At 38.0% G+C, this 13,550-nt stretch overlaps 1 protein-coding gene and 1 pseudogene across 2 annotated transcripts in view; both read left to right on the top strand.

Moving 5' to 3' along the window:
- Positions 1-9,154, top strand: part of IMPAD1 (inositol monophosphatase domain containing 1) — a 35,745-nt gene extending 26,591 nt beyond the window's left edge. The window contains exons 4-5 of the mRNA XM_023190156.3: positions 778-939; positions 3,036-9,154. Of these exons, the coding sequence (XP_023045924.1) occupies positions 778-939; positions 3,036-3,307 (434 nt within the window). The 3' untranslated portion in view covers positions 3,308-9,154. The remainder of the gene's footprint in view (positions 1-777; positions 940-3,035) is intronic.
- On the top strand, positions 5,150-9,154 carry LOC111524861 (annotated as a pseudogene). Its single transcript, XR_002725888.2, has one exon. The product of XR_002725888.2 is annotated as a histone demethylase UTY-like (transcript).
- Positions 9,155-13,550: the final 4,396 nt, after the last annotated feature.

The following is a 13,550-nucleotide window of genomic DNA, read 5'->3' as shown; positions in this document are numbered from 1 at the left end:
GATAATTCTGAGTAAGTTTGTTCTCTTGTATAGTTTTATAGTCAGTGAAGAAAACTTCCAAACCAAGAAAATCATCTGAAGCCATCTCTGGCATCCGCTTCCCTTTTAAAAATTCTATTCTATTTTTGAAATCTAAAGCTTTTTCTTTAATACTCTCTGATAAGGCTGATATGTAAACCTAACTCACCTCTTTCAACTATTTTCTGTTTATAAAGTCACTTAGGAGATTGAGCTAATATGCAAATAATTGAAACCATGAGTATATAGAAGTGGAGGCAGTATAGGAGAAAATGCATTTTAAAATTGGAGTTAGGGAAGTTAGTCGTGCTTATGTTGCAAGTTGGGTTCTCCAGGAATCAGACTTGGAGCTGGAGATTAGCTTCAGGATGTTTATTAGGGAGTGCTCTTGGGATCACAATTGTGAAAGGGAGGAAAGGAAGTGGGAAAGATGCAGGGAGAAGTGGAGTTGCAGTGTCATGCCAGTGGAGCATGGGAATCCTTAAGCTAAATATTTAATAGTCGTTGTCTTTGGCTGTGCAAGATAACATGACCTTTTTTAGTTTCATCTTAATACATGTCCATTTTAATGTAAAAATACATATATATTACTTTTGTATTCTGAAAAAAAAATAAAGCTTTCTGTTTCGGGGGAAAATACAAATAACTTTTTAGAAGAGAGTATTTTGTCAGTCGTACATGGCACTTTGGGTTCTGAAGAATATAACCTTTAGTTTTAAAGCTTCAGTGCCATTAATGGATATTATATTTGCTTTTCAGCTTGGGCAATGGTAGATGGTGGTTCAAATGTGAAAGCCCGCTCTTCCTACAATGAGAAGACCCCAAGGATCGTTGTGTCTCGTTCCCATTCAGGGATGGTCAGACAAGTCGCTCTTCAGACTTTTGGAAACCAGACTACAATTATCCCAGCTGGTGGTGCTGGTATGTTCCTCTTCCTGTGTGATCCCTGGAGAATATTCCTGGCATGGTCAAGGCTGTGTTAGGAGACTGATTTGCTTGTCCATGCTTGGGAAGAAAGTGAGGAAGAATGGTGTACTTTTAAGGCAGGCTTGGTCTCCTGTTTGGTAACCTCGAGGGTGGGAGTTTTGTCACTCTGCCCTTCTTATTAGAAAGAAGCAGTCTCACAACAGTGATTTCTCTTTCTTGAATACACAAAAGCATATTCCCTCCCATTAGATCTACCACTAATTGCTTTTTATGCAATCTAATTTCAAAATAATTGTCTTATCTGTGGGAATATCACAGAGGGGAAGAAAGATCAAGCACTTACGATGCTTCATATGGCAGAAAGACGCCAGGAGTCATCGTAAGTATTATTAGAAAGGCTAATCCCTGAATCAGTTTTAACACCCCTGACCTCTTTAACCTGCATGCCTGGGATGAGCAGGAGAGGCTAGTGCCCACCCACCTTACTGTATATTCTGTACTATTATATTAGTCAGCCTAGTTTTTCGGAAAAGAAACCGATAATACAATTTCAAGCCTCGTGAGCCATATAAAGTCTGTGTTGCATACTATTCTTTGATTTTCTTTAATGAACGTTTGAACATATTTTTTAAAAATTCTCATCTTAAGAGCCCTACAAGAACAGGCCATGACCTGGATTTAGCTTGAGGGTCTGTTTGTCAGCTCCTGTTGTGGGTACTGTCTAACATATCAGAAATGTTTTAATTCAGGTTAATAGCAAATTATGGTCAGCAAACAAATATGTTGAAAAACCTTCTCAGCACACATAAAGGGAGAAGTAATACTTCCCAACTTTTTTTTTTTTGGTCTTTTTTGAGATACGATCTCATTCTATCTCCCAGGCTGGAGTGCAATGGTGTAATCTAGGCTCACTGCAACCTCCGCCTCCTGGTCTCAGGTGATTTTTGTGCCTCAGCCTCCCAAGTAGCTGGGACTATAGGCATGCACCACCAGCGCTGGCTAATTTTTTGTTATTTTTAGTAGAGATGGGGTTTTGCCACATTGCCCAGGTTGGTCTTGAGCTCCTGAGCTCAGGCAATCTGCCTGCTGTGGCCTCCCAAAGTGCTAGGATTACAGGTGTGAGCCACCACACCTGGCCAATGCTTTTTAACTTTTAAGCCTAATAATTTTAATTTTCTTTTCTATATATCTGCCTTCTTTAATATGGCTTCATTATTTTCTTAGAGGCTCTCTGTTAGGTTGGTTAGGAAAAATGTCCAGAATACCCAGTAGGGAGGAGATAACTAGATTCTAGACCCAGTTTCTTTTGCATTTTTTATTAATTTTAAAATTCTGCCTCATTACAAAAAGTCTTTAGAGTGGTAGTGTTACTGTTCTCTTTCACATGAGGCCTACTTAGATGTTTAGGTAAAACTTGTGTGTTTAATATGTCATTCCATAGAAAATGGCACATACTGAATGTGTCATTCCATAGAAAATAACCACAATGTATAGTTAAAAATTTTAAATTATAGGTATATATTTAGTTACATTTGAGACTAGCTTAATAAGTTACTTTGCAGGCTGAGTGCGGTGGCTCACGCCTGTAATCCCAACACTTTGGGAAGCCAAGGCAGGCAGATCAGGAGGCCAGGAGTTCAAGACCAGCATGACCAACATGGAAAAACCCTGTCTCTACTAAAAAATACAAAAAAAAATTAGCAGGGCATGGTGACGCTCACCTGTAATCCCAGCTACTCGGGAGGCTGAGGCAGGAGAATTGCTTGAACCCGGGAGGCAGAGGTTACAGTGAGCCGAGATCACGCCATTGCATTCCAGCCTGGGTGACAGAGCGAGACTCTGTCTCAAAAAAAAAAATAAAATAAAAAATAAGTTACTTTGCAATGTATTTCTGTTCTGAGTTTAATGTTTATACTGTTACTTTAAAATTGTTTCAATTTGAAATAATTCTAAACTTAAGCAGTTGCAGAGACTGCAGCAAGCTCCTGCACACCCTGTCCTGTTATTTTAACGGTATACTTAACCGAAAAAGTATGCTACTTTCTTAAAATTTTTTGAATAATAACCTAAATTCTTTGTTTATCTTTTAGGTTATAAAGTTTTAGCACTTTTGGATGTGCCTGATAAGAGTCAAGAAAAAGCTGATTTATATATCCATGTGACATACATCAAAAAGTGGGATATATGTGCTGGTAATGCCATCTTAAAAGCCCTTGGGGGGCATATGACTACCCTGAGTGGTGAAGAAATCAGTTACACTGGTTCAGACGGCATTGAAGGGGGACTCCTTGCTAGCATCAGAATGAACCACCAGGCCCTGGTCAGAAAACTCCCAGATCTAGAAAAGACAGGACATAAATAAGCATAACTGATTACAGGGTGCAGTTCTTCACAGCTGAAATGGTTAGCCTGAAATGCTGGAAGCTTCGAAGGATTGGTGGAGACTATGCATGGTTAAGGCCATCCCGAACTTTTTAAAGTATTTATGAAGCATCAGAGACTTATTTTCCCTGTAATAGGATGCAAGATCAGGGAAAATGGGTTGCTTTGTGTCTCAAGTATTGTCTTTATTTTTGAGACTATTTTCATACAGTTGTCATACACAAGACACATATATATATTTGTGAATTAAAATCTGTAGCTGAGTCTACATTGTTATGAGTCACCATTTTCACACAACATCATGAATCTTCACTGTTTGTTAGTACTTTCATATAGAATTCGGTTGAAGGAAAGATTGATTTTTGTGTAGATGTTTAATATAACTTTCCAACTCTATCTCATTGAAAATAAAGTCATTGGGGATTTTTACCTCTAATTTGGATGGAAAGCACAAGAAGCCACACATTCATTAATATGCAACAAATGTTGTATGTATGTTACTGAATATTTCTATGGATTAAAATAGAAAAAGTTTAATTGATTTTTTCTTTGAAATTTTAATAACAGGTTCACCAGCTGGTAGAAAATAGAGACACATGATGGTTTGCATTGTAATAATTTCTGTGTGTATGTGTGTGTGTTTTGTTTTTATAAAGATATAAATGTGTTTGTACTCATGAGTTCAGCATTTCTGCTCTCTTGCTGTCTATTTTCATTTTCCCTATGGAAGATACATAGTTGCATCATTTTCCGTCTGACCAACACTTAGTCTTTAACTTTGTGAGGTTTGGTTTAAGGATGCAGGGTTAGCACTATAATTTTGGTTCATTTTCTCATAAGGATAAAATATGCTGTAAGGCACTATAAGAATATAAATGATTCTATTACAATTGAAAGTTACTTGACATTACATGAATTGAACTAGGTTTCATTATTTTCAGACTTTGTTTTAGTATTTTTTTTAAATTTGCCAGGTTTGTATATAGAAGATTCTCTCATTATCAAGAATGAGTATGGTTGCTTTTGCCATGGTTGCTTTTACTATGAATGAATGTATCTAGCCTAACCAAACTGAAAGTGTAGTAACTTTTGAGATTCTCTTAACTTCCCTTCAGATTAAAATAGAGAAGTTTGAAGGTACTTTTTGATGAAATTTTTTTCTATTCAGTCTGGTTAGAAAAAAAAGTTGTGACATATTCATTGTGTTACCATAACTAGAACCTTGCTTTGTGAACTATCTTTCATTGGGTTGTGTGGTTTCTCTCAATGTGATATCTGGAAACTTCCTGTAAACTATCCATGCCATTATTTCATGTGTCTCCAGTGCCCTTGTATTCCATAACATACTGATAAGGAGAGGGATTTTTCATGGTTTCTTTCTTTGCTAAATTTTTTAACCATAATGCAGCTTTCCCTTCATTTTCTTATCTTGGAAGTAAAATTGACCAAAGAATGTACATTCTAGCCTGGTGGAATGTGCATACTTTAGGTTTCTGTGTTACATTGTCCAAAGCCCTTTACTTTATTATTAGTAAACTGAGTCTAATATGACACAAATGTTTTCACCCAATCTCTTGCAACAGGTCAAATTCGAGAAGGTGGTGGGCCTCATTAGTAGGCCTTTTCAGTGAAAATTCAAAGTTTTGGTAGTTGGAACACTTGATATTTAAATAGGACTTGAGAATTTTGAAAAGAGTCAGACCTCATCTTTTTTGCTTTGCAATAAGCTGAAGAAACTTTCTTTTTCAGGAGAGATGGCAAAGGTATATGCTGTTGCCAGAGTCCTGTGGTATAAGCATCTGTTTTTATTATAGTATGTCAAAGTTAGGGAAATGGGACTGGCAAGTAAAAAATGGAATTTAATTTCAATGTTATATGGGAACCCTGATTTAATTGGAAGCAAACTAGTTCAAATTAGCAGGAATTATTTTATTTTATTTTTTCGAGATGGAGTTTCACTCTTGTTGGCAAGGCTGGAGTCCAATGGCATGATCTCGGCTCACTACAACCTCCACCTCCTGGGTTCAAGTGATTCTCCTGCCTCAGCCTCCCAAGTAGCTGGGATTACAGGCATGCACCACCATGCCCGGCTAATTTTTTTGTATTTTTGTTAGAGACAGGGTTTCTCCATGTTGGTCAGGCTGGTCTCGAACTCCCGACCTCAGGTGATCCGCCTGCCTCAGCCTCCTAAAGTGATGATTTTATTTTTGTTTTAATTTTATTAATCTGCATGTAGATAATGACTTTGTGAAGAGTTTGTGTTGTGTGCAAAACTTAAGATATTGGTTGAGAGTTAAATACATTATTTTTATAATATGTTGGGTATAGTCTAGTTACTAATGATTTTTAAGTACTTTTAAAGTTCATTTTTAAAATTGTTTGTTTTTAAAAGCCAATATACATTGCAGAATTAGGAACAGTATTTATATTTATTTATACAAGACATTGTGTCAGAGCATACTAGTAAAACACCTTCATGAATGGGTAATGTAATCTCCCAGAATTACATTAAAATTATTTCTGAAAAGTAGCAAAGTCATTACATTTTACTTTTAATGACACATACCTCACCAGCTCCTCATCTTTTCTTCACTGTTGCCCTTATTTTCAGGCAATTTTTCCTTAAAATATAACTTACACACCACATTTAGTAGAGGCAGTGACAGTGATCTCAGTACCCATCAGCTGTCCCCCTCCTCTGCCCCTCTTCATCTCTTCTACCTTGTGACCATTTCCCTTGCCCATTCATGTTCTCCTTTATCTCTGCTTTTCTTTCTTAGCCAGGATGCTTCCCCCACAACTCTCACTCCCAAATTCTTTTAGATAATACATTTTTCTGGATATTGGCTGCTGAAATCTGAAGCTCTGGTAAAGTTCTAGTACGGGAGATCAGTCCTGGAGGAGGCCTAGTTAACTATTACAAACTATTACAAACTATTAACAAAGACTCCTCAGAAAGTAAAGGAAAATCACCTTCAAAACCACAAACCTTTACGTTGTCAAGTCTAACATGAGTGTTTTTACAAAGTATTTCTTTCTTCCCATTGTTCAAGAATGTAAATGTAGAAAAAAACACAAGAGAGTTGGGTAGATACGCATGCTTGAGGAAACTTGCTTTTGCTGTTTTCCTACTTGTATCCCCAGTTCAGTTGAATTTACAAGGACCTACAAGATGGTCATGTTTGTCTTGGTATGTGTCACCCCAATTTTAGTGTTTCTTTTTTGATTTTAAATCAGTAATTATTCAGTGGATTGTTTATACTGTATAATGAAGTAACAAAAACATTTTGGTTTGTATGTTTTAATTAACAGTTGTGCAAATTCTTCCTGTTTGTTAGGTGCTCCCTTTGAATATTTTGTGAACTGTGTCAGAGGGAGAGGGGTGGTGGCTAGGAAGAGGGTCAGAAAGAAGCTAGAGGGAGGTCAGGTAACAGGGAGGATGCAAAGCAGACATCTACCCTGGTCACCCCAGGGTGAGGGTATCTGTCCTTGTCTCATGTTGAATTCAAAAATTGGATATCACTTAGGCTTTGAAGGTGACAGCCGTCTTAGCTGAGCATGAGTAAAGAAAGGTAGAGTGCCAGTGCAGAGAGGAAAATATTCAGCTTTCCTCTCTTAGATCACACTTTGAAGATGGCCTTCTGGAGACAATCTGACGGGTTAAAACAGGAACTGTTGGAATTATTCTAGCTGTAACTACCTATCAGCTATGTGTTGATTGATCCTAGAAAGAAAAATTAATTTTTCATTTTAGATCTTGATTGAATTTAAGATGTATTTATATGCCTACAAAAAGTCTGTCTTGTTACTGTTGTATAAAATAAACCTAATCTGTGGTTTCATTTTTAATCTAAAAAAGTTGTGCCTTAACAATAGGGCATTGTATGTTAATAAGGGAAAACAATCTTTTTAGGAGATGGGGAAAATAGGAACTTTTTGCCATTAAAACTTAAGTTCTTTTGATGTTTTTAATATTATAGTTGGGGGAAGTTCATTAAAATTAAATTGAAATAAAATTATTTTTGCATAATCTAGCATTTACAACTAAAGTATGTTTTTTATAAGAACTGGCATCTTGATGTATATAGGTCTGAAATAATATTTCACCTTTTGATTTTTAATTTTAATAATATTAGACCAGGATAGATCACATTTTTGCAAATCTTAGTTTTAAATAAATTATTTCAGTGTGCTGTTAGTCTTCTACAGTCATTTTGGTTTAAAAAGTGACTTTATTTATGGTAGCATATCAATAATTTATTAATGTTAAAAAATACTTGTGTATGACATTACAAACCAGTACAGTTCCTAGGGGGAGAGGATTCTAATTGATAGGCAGTTCTGAGAGGGCAGGAAGAATGGAACTTTATACTTCAAAAGGAGGTTTTGGTTTTATAAGGTACTGCTTATGTAAATTGTTTATTTTTATTTCATCAAAGCCTGGCAAGTATATGCATTCCAATTTACCATTGGCAAAGCTTTATTTTTATTTTTAAGGTTGGATGTTGAATTAATTTTATGGGAAAATGAGATTTGTAAGTAATCTAGATAAGATAACATAAGCCAAACTTTCAGAAGTTAAGGATGATACTATTAAAATGACTTGTATATTGTGTTTGTAAGGGTTCCCTTAAGTATCATAACTAACAATTTGTGGAAATTGAAAAAGCATAAACTGTATTATTTGATCAGTAATATGTTCCCTTAAAATTCATTTTGAGGTGTATGTTATAGTAAATTTTTGTTCGGGAATGACTTGCTCATTCTGTATTTTTAAAAATAGGAAATAAGGCGTAGTGAGTCGTCATTACATCAATTAACCAAAAAGTGTTTCATCCCCTCCGTCACTGAAATTATCTCCTGTAGCCACCTTTCTTATTCTTGCATTATGAGGACACATTTATGGACTTATATTTCCATGTGCCATATTGTCCACTACCGGCAGTAGCCAAAGCTAGCTGTTTCTGTCCCACAGAAGAGACAGTGCTCTGCCATGATGACAGGGCACTGCTAGAACTGGTTTTTCTTGTTTTTCCGTTTTGGCGATGTGGACTTCAGGAACTAGATGTATATGCACAAGGACTTGAGTTTACACTAAAACTAGGAAATGGAGTTTTCAGTCTGTGTTCCTGCCTCTTCATACTTTTATTTATTTTTTGTCATTCTGCCTTATACTGGGCTAACAATGAGATAAATTAAAATAAAAATGCCTTTGAATACTCTTCCCTTTCATATATTTAAAGCCATGGAGGAACTAGACCATTAGCTGTTGCCGTCACATGCTTAGACACCAGTTTACTTAGCGTGTTATGGCCTTCCTCACCCACACTACCAAATTTAAGTCCTGACTTCACCCTCTGGGAGGAAGTAAACTGTTCTCTCCCTATCGTTTTAGAGGAGTTTTTACCTGCAAGCACCATCTCTATATGTGCTCTTACTCGATTATACAGTTCTTGAGAGGGATTGCATCTTGGTGATTTTTGTATTTCCACCTCAACCCCAGCACCTAGCCCAGTCTCTTGCACAGATTAAGTACTTAATGTGTGTTGAATTAAATTGAATAAAGGATTATTAGCATTAGCATGTTTCGTGCCTTGGTTGTATAAGCTGGTTGTTTGTTTTGTTACCTTTGCAAATATTTATGATTATCACCCCCCACATACTAAGTTGTTTTAAAAGTTTTGCCTTTCCTTCAGATACTACCCCAGGCAATTTGCTGTAGATAATGTGATAGCTTCCAATGACATAATTATCCCAAACTCTCTGCCCCATATACTTTGCCAAACGAAATTTGAAATCTCTGAATAAATTGGTCATGTCTAAGAGATGGTGTGCTGCATCTCCTTTTTTTTTTTGTGCCCCCCCCCCCCCCCCCCCAGCCTTTTTTTTTTCATTGTGGTAAAAAGCACATAAAAATTTACCATTTTAACCATTTTTAAGTGTACAATTCAGTGGCATTCTGTACATTTTCAGTGTTACGCAACCACCTGGAACCATTTCCAGAACCTATTCATCATTTCTAAACAAACTATACTCATTAAATAGTAACTCTTCATTCTCCAGCATCCTCACCAGCCACTGCTGAGATCCCTGCCCCCACCCCTGAGCCAGCTCCTAGTAACTCTTCAGCTTTCTGTCTCTACGAGTGCATCTGATTTTCAGCTCTTAAGTCATCTGTTTGAGAACAGACGTACGTTGACTTACATATTATAAAACTAGCTTGAATCCTTTCTTAGATTTTTAAAAAGTAAGATGGAGGATAGAGAAAAGAACAAAAGAAGAAAGGAAAAAATTGTAGAAAGGTGGTAATGTTATTGAACACCGAGGTTTTGGTCTAGGTCTGTTTCTTTGCCACACAGAAAGCCATTCACTGAGACAATGAGTATTGCCAAGGAAGAAAGGCTTTATTTATTTGGGTGATGTTAGGGAGATGGGAGATAAGTCTCAAATCTCTCAAATCTATCTCACTGAATCCCCCGAATTCCTGACTAAAGTTACGAGTTTATAGAGCAGAGAAGGAAAACAGGAGGGATGAGAAAATGGAGTGGGTCGACAGGCAGCAAGTGGTTGAAAGAATGGTCTGATATCTCATTAGGATGGTTGGGATGACTGGGTAAGGTTCAGTTCCTTGATATTAATACTATCTGGGAGGCCTGAAGGAACTTAGGTAAGACAAATGTAACTTTTAAACTTTAAGCCCAGGAGGGTCAATTTCTATGTTGATTGAAAAAAATCCCATAAACATCAGTTTTATGGGTTAATTGGGCCAGTTTCACTAATACAAAACGTACAGTGAAAAGGCTACACAGGCTTTTGTTCTTAAGTTTTGTAGGTATTAGGCATCATCTAGCCTCTAAAATTTTTCAGGTTTCTTCTGAAGATCAATAAAGCAAGCTTCAAAAAAGCAAGACCTTTCATTCCATCACTGGCAAACTTTCACTCTTTAAGTCCATTGAGAGCAAGTTTTTATTACCCACAACATTATCTTAATTTCTTCAGCTGTAGTTCTTAAGTATAAATTGACATTCCTGACCAGGTGCGGTGGCTCACGCCTGTAATCCCAGCACTTTGGGAGGCCAAGGTGGGCGGATCACGAGGTCAGGAGATCGAGACCATCCTTGGTAACACGGTGAAACCCCGTCTCTACTAAAAATACAAAAGAATTAGCCGGGCGTGGTTGCGGGCACCTGTAGTCCCAGCTACTTGGGAGCCTGAGGCAGGACAATGGTGTCAACCTGGGAGGCGGAGCTTGCAGTGAGCCAGTTCATGCCACTGCACTCCAGCCTGGGTGACAGAGCATGACAGAGCAAGACTCTGTCTCAAAAAAAAAAAAAAAAAAATTCAAGTTTCTTCTGAGGATCAACAAAGCAAGCTTCAAAATAGCAAGACCTTTCATTCCATCACTGGCAAACTGTTTCTACGTCCATTGAGAGCAACTTTTTATTACCCACAACATTATCTTAATTACTTCAGCTATAGTTCTTAAGTATAAGTTGACATTATTTCCAATGTTGCATGAGTGAAATTTTGCACATTAAATTTCCTAAGGACTTCTTGGAAAAAGTACTTACTGACTTTGCAGGTTAGTACTTCCCTGACAAAGCTGTATGTAAAGATGGCAGGGTTGGGGAGACTGGGCTTGCTCTGAATGCTGGTGAATTCTGCCCCAGCCTCGATTGTCTAGGTGGCTGGTGTTCTGGAATTCACTACCACTCCTTCCATATACTTCCAAGCACACTCTCTAGGCTACAGTTGAATATAGAGGCAGAAAATACCTGAGTATTACAAGAAGTTTATGACTTCTTGATGCTTTTTAGAGGCCTAAGTAATTTTTTACTGTCTGAGTCCATTGGAGTATTGGGTTTGTATTTTTAAAGTATTGTAATTGCCTCACGCCTATAATCCCAGCACTTTGGGAGGCCAAGGCTGGCGGATTGCCTGAGGTCAGAAGTTTGGGACCAGCCTAGCCAACATGGTGAAACCCCGTCTCTACTAAAACTGCAAAACTTAGCTGGGCATGGTGGCAGGCACCTGTAATCCCAGCTACTCAGGAGGCTGAGGTAGGAGAATTGCTTGAACCTGGAAGGCAGAGGTTGCAGTGAGCTGAGATCGTGCCACTGCACTCCAGCCTGGGTGACAGAGCAAGACTCCATCTCTCTCTCTCTTTCTCTCTCTCTCTCTCTCTCTCTGTGTGTATATATATATATAATTGCATTTATTATTATTATTATTATTTATTTTTTTTTTTTTGAGACAGAGTCTCGCTCTGTCGCCCAGGCTGGAGTGCAGTGGCCGGATCTCAGCTCACTGCAAGCTCCGCCTCCCGGGTTCACGCCATTCTCCTGCCTCAGCCTCCCGAGTAGCTGGGACTACAGGCGCCCGCCAACACGCCCGGCTAATTTTTTGTATTTTAGTAGAGACGGGGTTTCACCGTGTTAGCCAGGATGGTCTCGATCTCCTGACCTTGTGATCCGCCCGTCTCGGCCTCCCAAAGTGCTGGGATTACAGGCTTGAGCCACCGCGCCCGGCTTTGCATTTATTATTTTAAGCACACACTCATGAAAGGGCAGTAGGTGAGTGGTATACTTTACCTACCTTGTCTTCAGTTAATCTTTCTTTTTATAACCATTGGTGAGATAGGGGAAATTTAAACTCCTGGCATCCCCTTTAAATTCATACCATCTGCCCAAAAAGTATCAGGTGTTTGTATGGTTGCTGGTGAGTTTTTTCACAGTACATTTTAATTTCATGAAATTAAATCGCCTCTGTGGCTCTCCTTTGGTGATTCTAGTTTCATTGCTGTCATATATCCTGACACGAAATAAGATTTTTCTGTTCCTTGAAAACTAACATTATAAGCCAGCATCCTTTGCTATGGCCCTATGATCCTACCAGAATAGGAGAGGCTAGCTTCTTGTGTTGGAACACCTTTGTTCATGGATTACATAAAAACAAGTAGTACCTAGAAGAGTCAAGATCACAGAAGGTAAGCTGGTAAAAAGCACAAAAGAGTACAGTGGATATTTGACAACTACTTGAGGAAGATAAATGTAATGTGTCCACATAAAAGGATGGGGAATTGGATTATGTGCATCTGAGGATGGTTAGATAATTTGTATAATATTTGTAGATTTCTTACATCAACCTTACTTATAGCCAATGGAGGGGAAGGGAAATATTCCCATTTTAGAGATGGTCTTCCATACTGGCCAGTAGTGACTTCTCAAACTGCCTAATGGGTTGCCTGTCTGGCTTGAACTTTGCTGTGGCTAATTAATACTTTCTGGAGACTGTTTTTCCCCCTTTGATTTCAGTGACCTTGTTTTCTTCTGGTTGTCTTCCTACCTCTTCGACTTTTCTTTTCAGTTTCTTTACTCTGTCCTCTGCTACAATGCACACTTCAATGTTTGTGTTTTCAAAGGTACCATTTTTGGGTCTCCATTCATCATATTCTCCTAGAGCAATTTTCAAATATCGCCTGTGTGCTGATGACCGCAGATTTATACATCCCTGCTTTAAATTTATCCTACACTTTAGACCGATATTTTCAAATGCATATCTTTAATTGACTATACTGCATGCTCCTCAAAGTCAGTATATTCAAATCTAAAGTAATTATGTTGCAGTACACAACCTCTGGTAGTCTCCTTAGCTAAAGACAATAGTGTCCAAAAAGTCTCCCAAACTAGGAAACTTAGAGATATGTTCATCACCTTTCTCTAATTGTCTGCCTCTATTTTCACCCCATCTTCAAGAACTTATACCCACCAGTGTCTCTTGAAACTATTTTTTTTCCATTTGCCATTGAACAATTTTAGATTCTATCATTAAATTGGTTTAGAAGATTTAAAAATACATTGAGGAGATAGAACTGAAAGTAATTGTTTTTTTCCAAATAAATTTTTTTCCTGTTTTTTTGTTTTTATTGAGACAAGGTCTCACTTTGTCACCCAGGCTGGACTGGAGTGGCGCAGTCTTGGCTCACTGCAACCTCTGCCTCCTGGGTTCAAGCAATTCTCCTGACTCAGCCTCCCGAGTAGCTGGGATCACAGGCGTGCAGCACCATGCCTGGTTAATTTTTGTATTTTTAGTAGAGACGGGGTTTTGCCATGTTGGCTAGGGTGGTCTTGAACTCCTGGGCTCAGGTGATCTACCTGCCTCCCAAGGTGCTGGGATTACATGCGTGAACCACTGTACCCAGCCGTCTTCCTAATTTTAAACAA

This window comes from Piliocolobus tephrosceles, chromosome 7 (genome assembly GCF_002776525.5).
Source record: "Piliocolobus tephrosceles isolate RC106 chromosome 7, ASM277652v3, whole genome shotgun sequence".
NCBI lineage: Eukaryota > Metazoa > Chordata > Mammalia > Primates > Cercopithecidae > Piliocolobus > Piliocolobus tephrosceles.
This window is presented reverse-complemented; position numbering and strand designations above follow the sequence as displayed.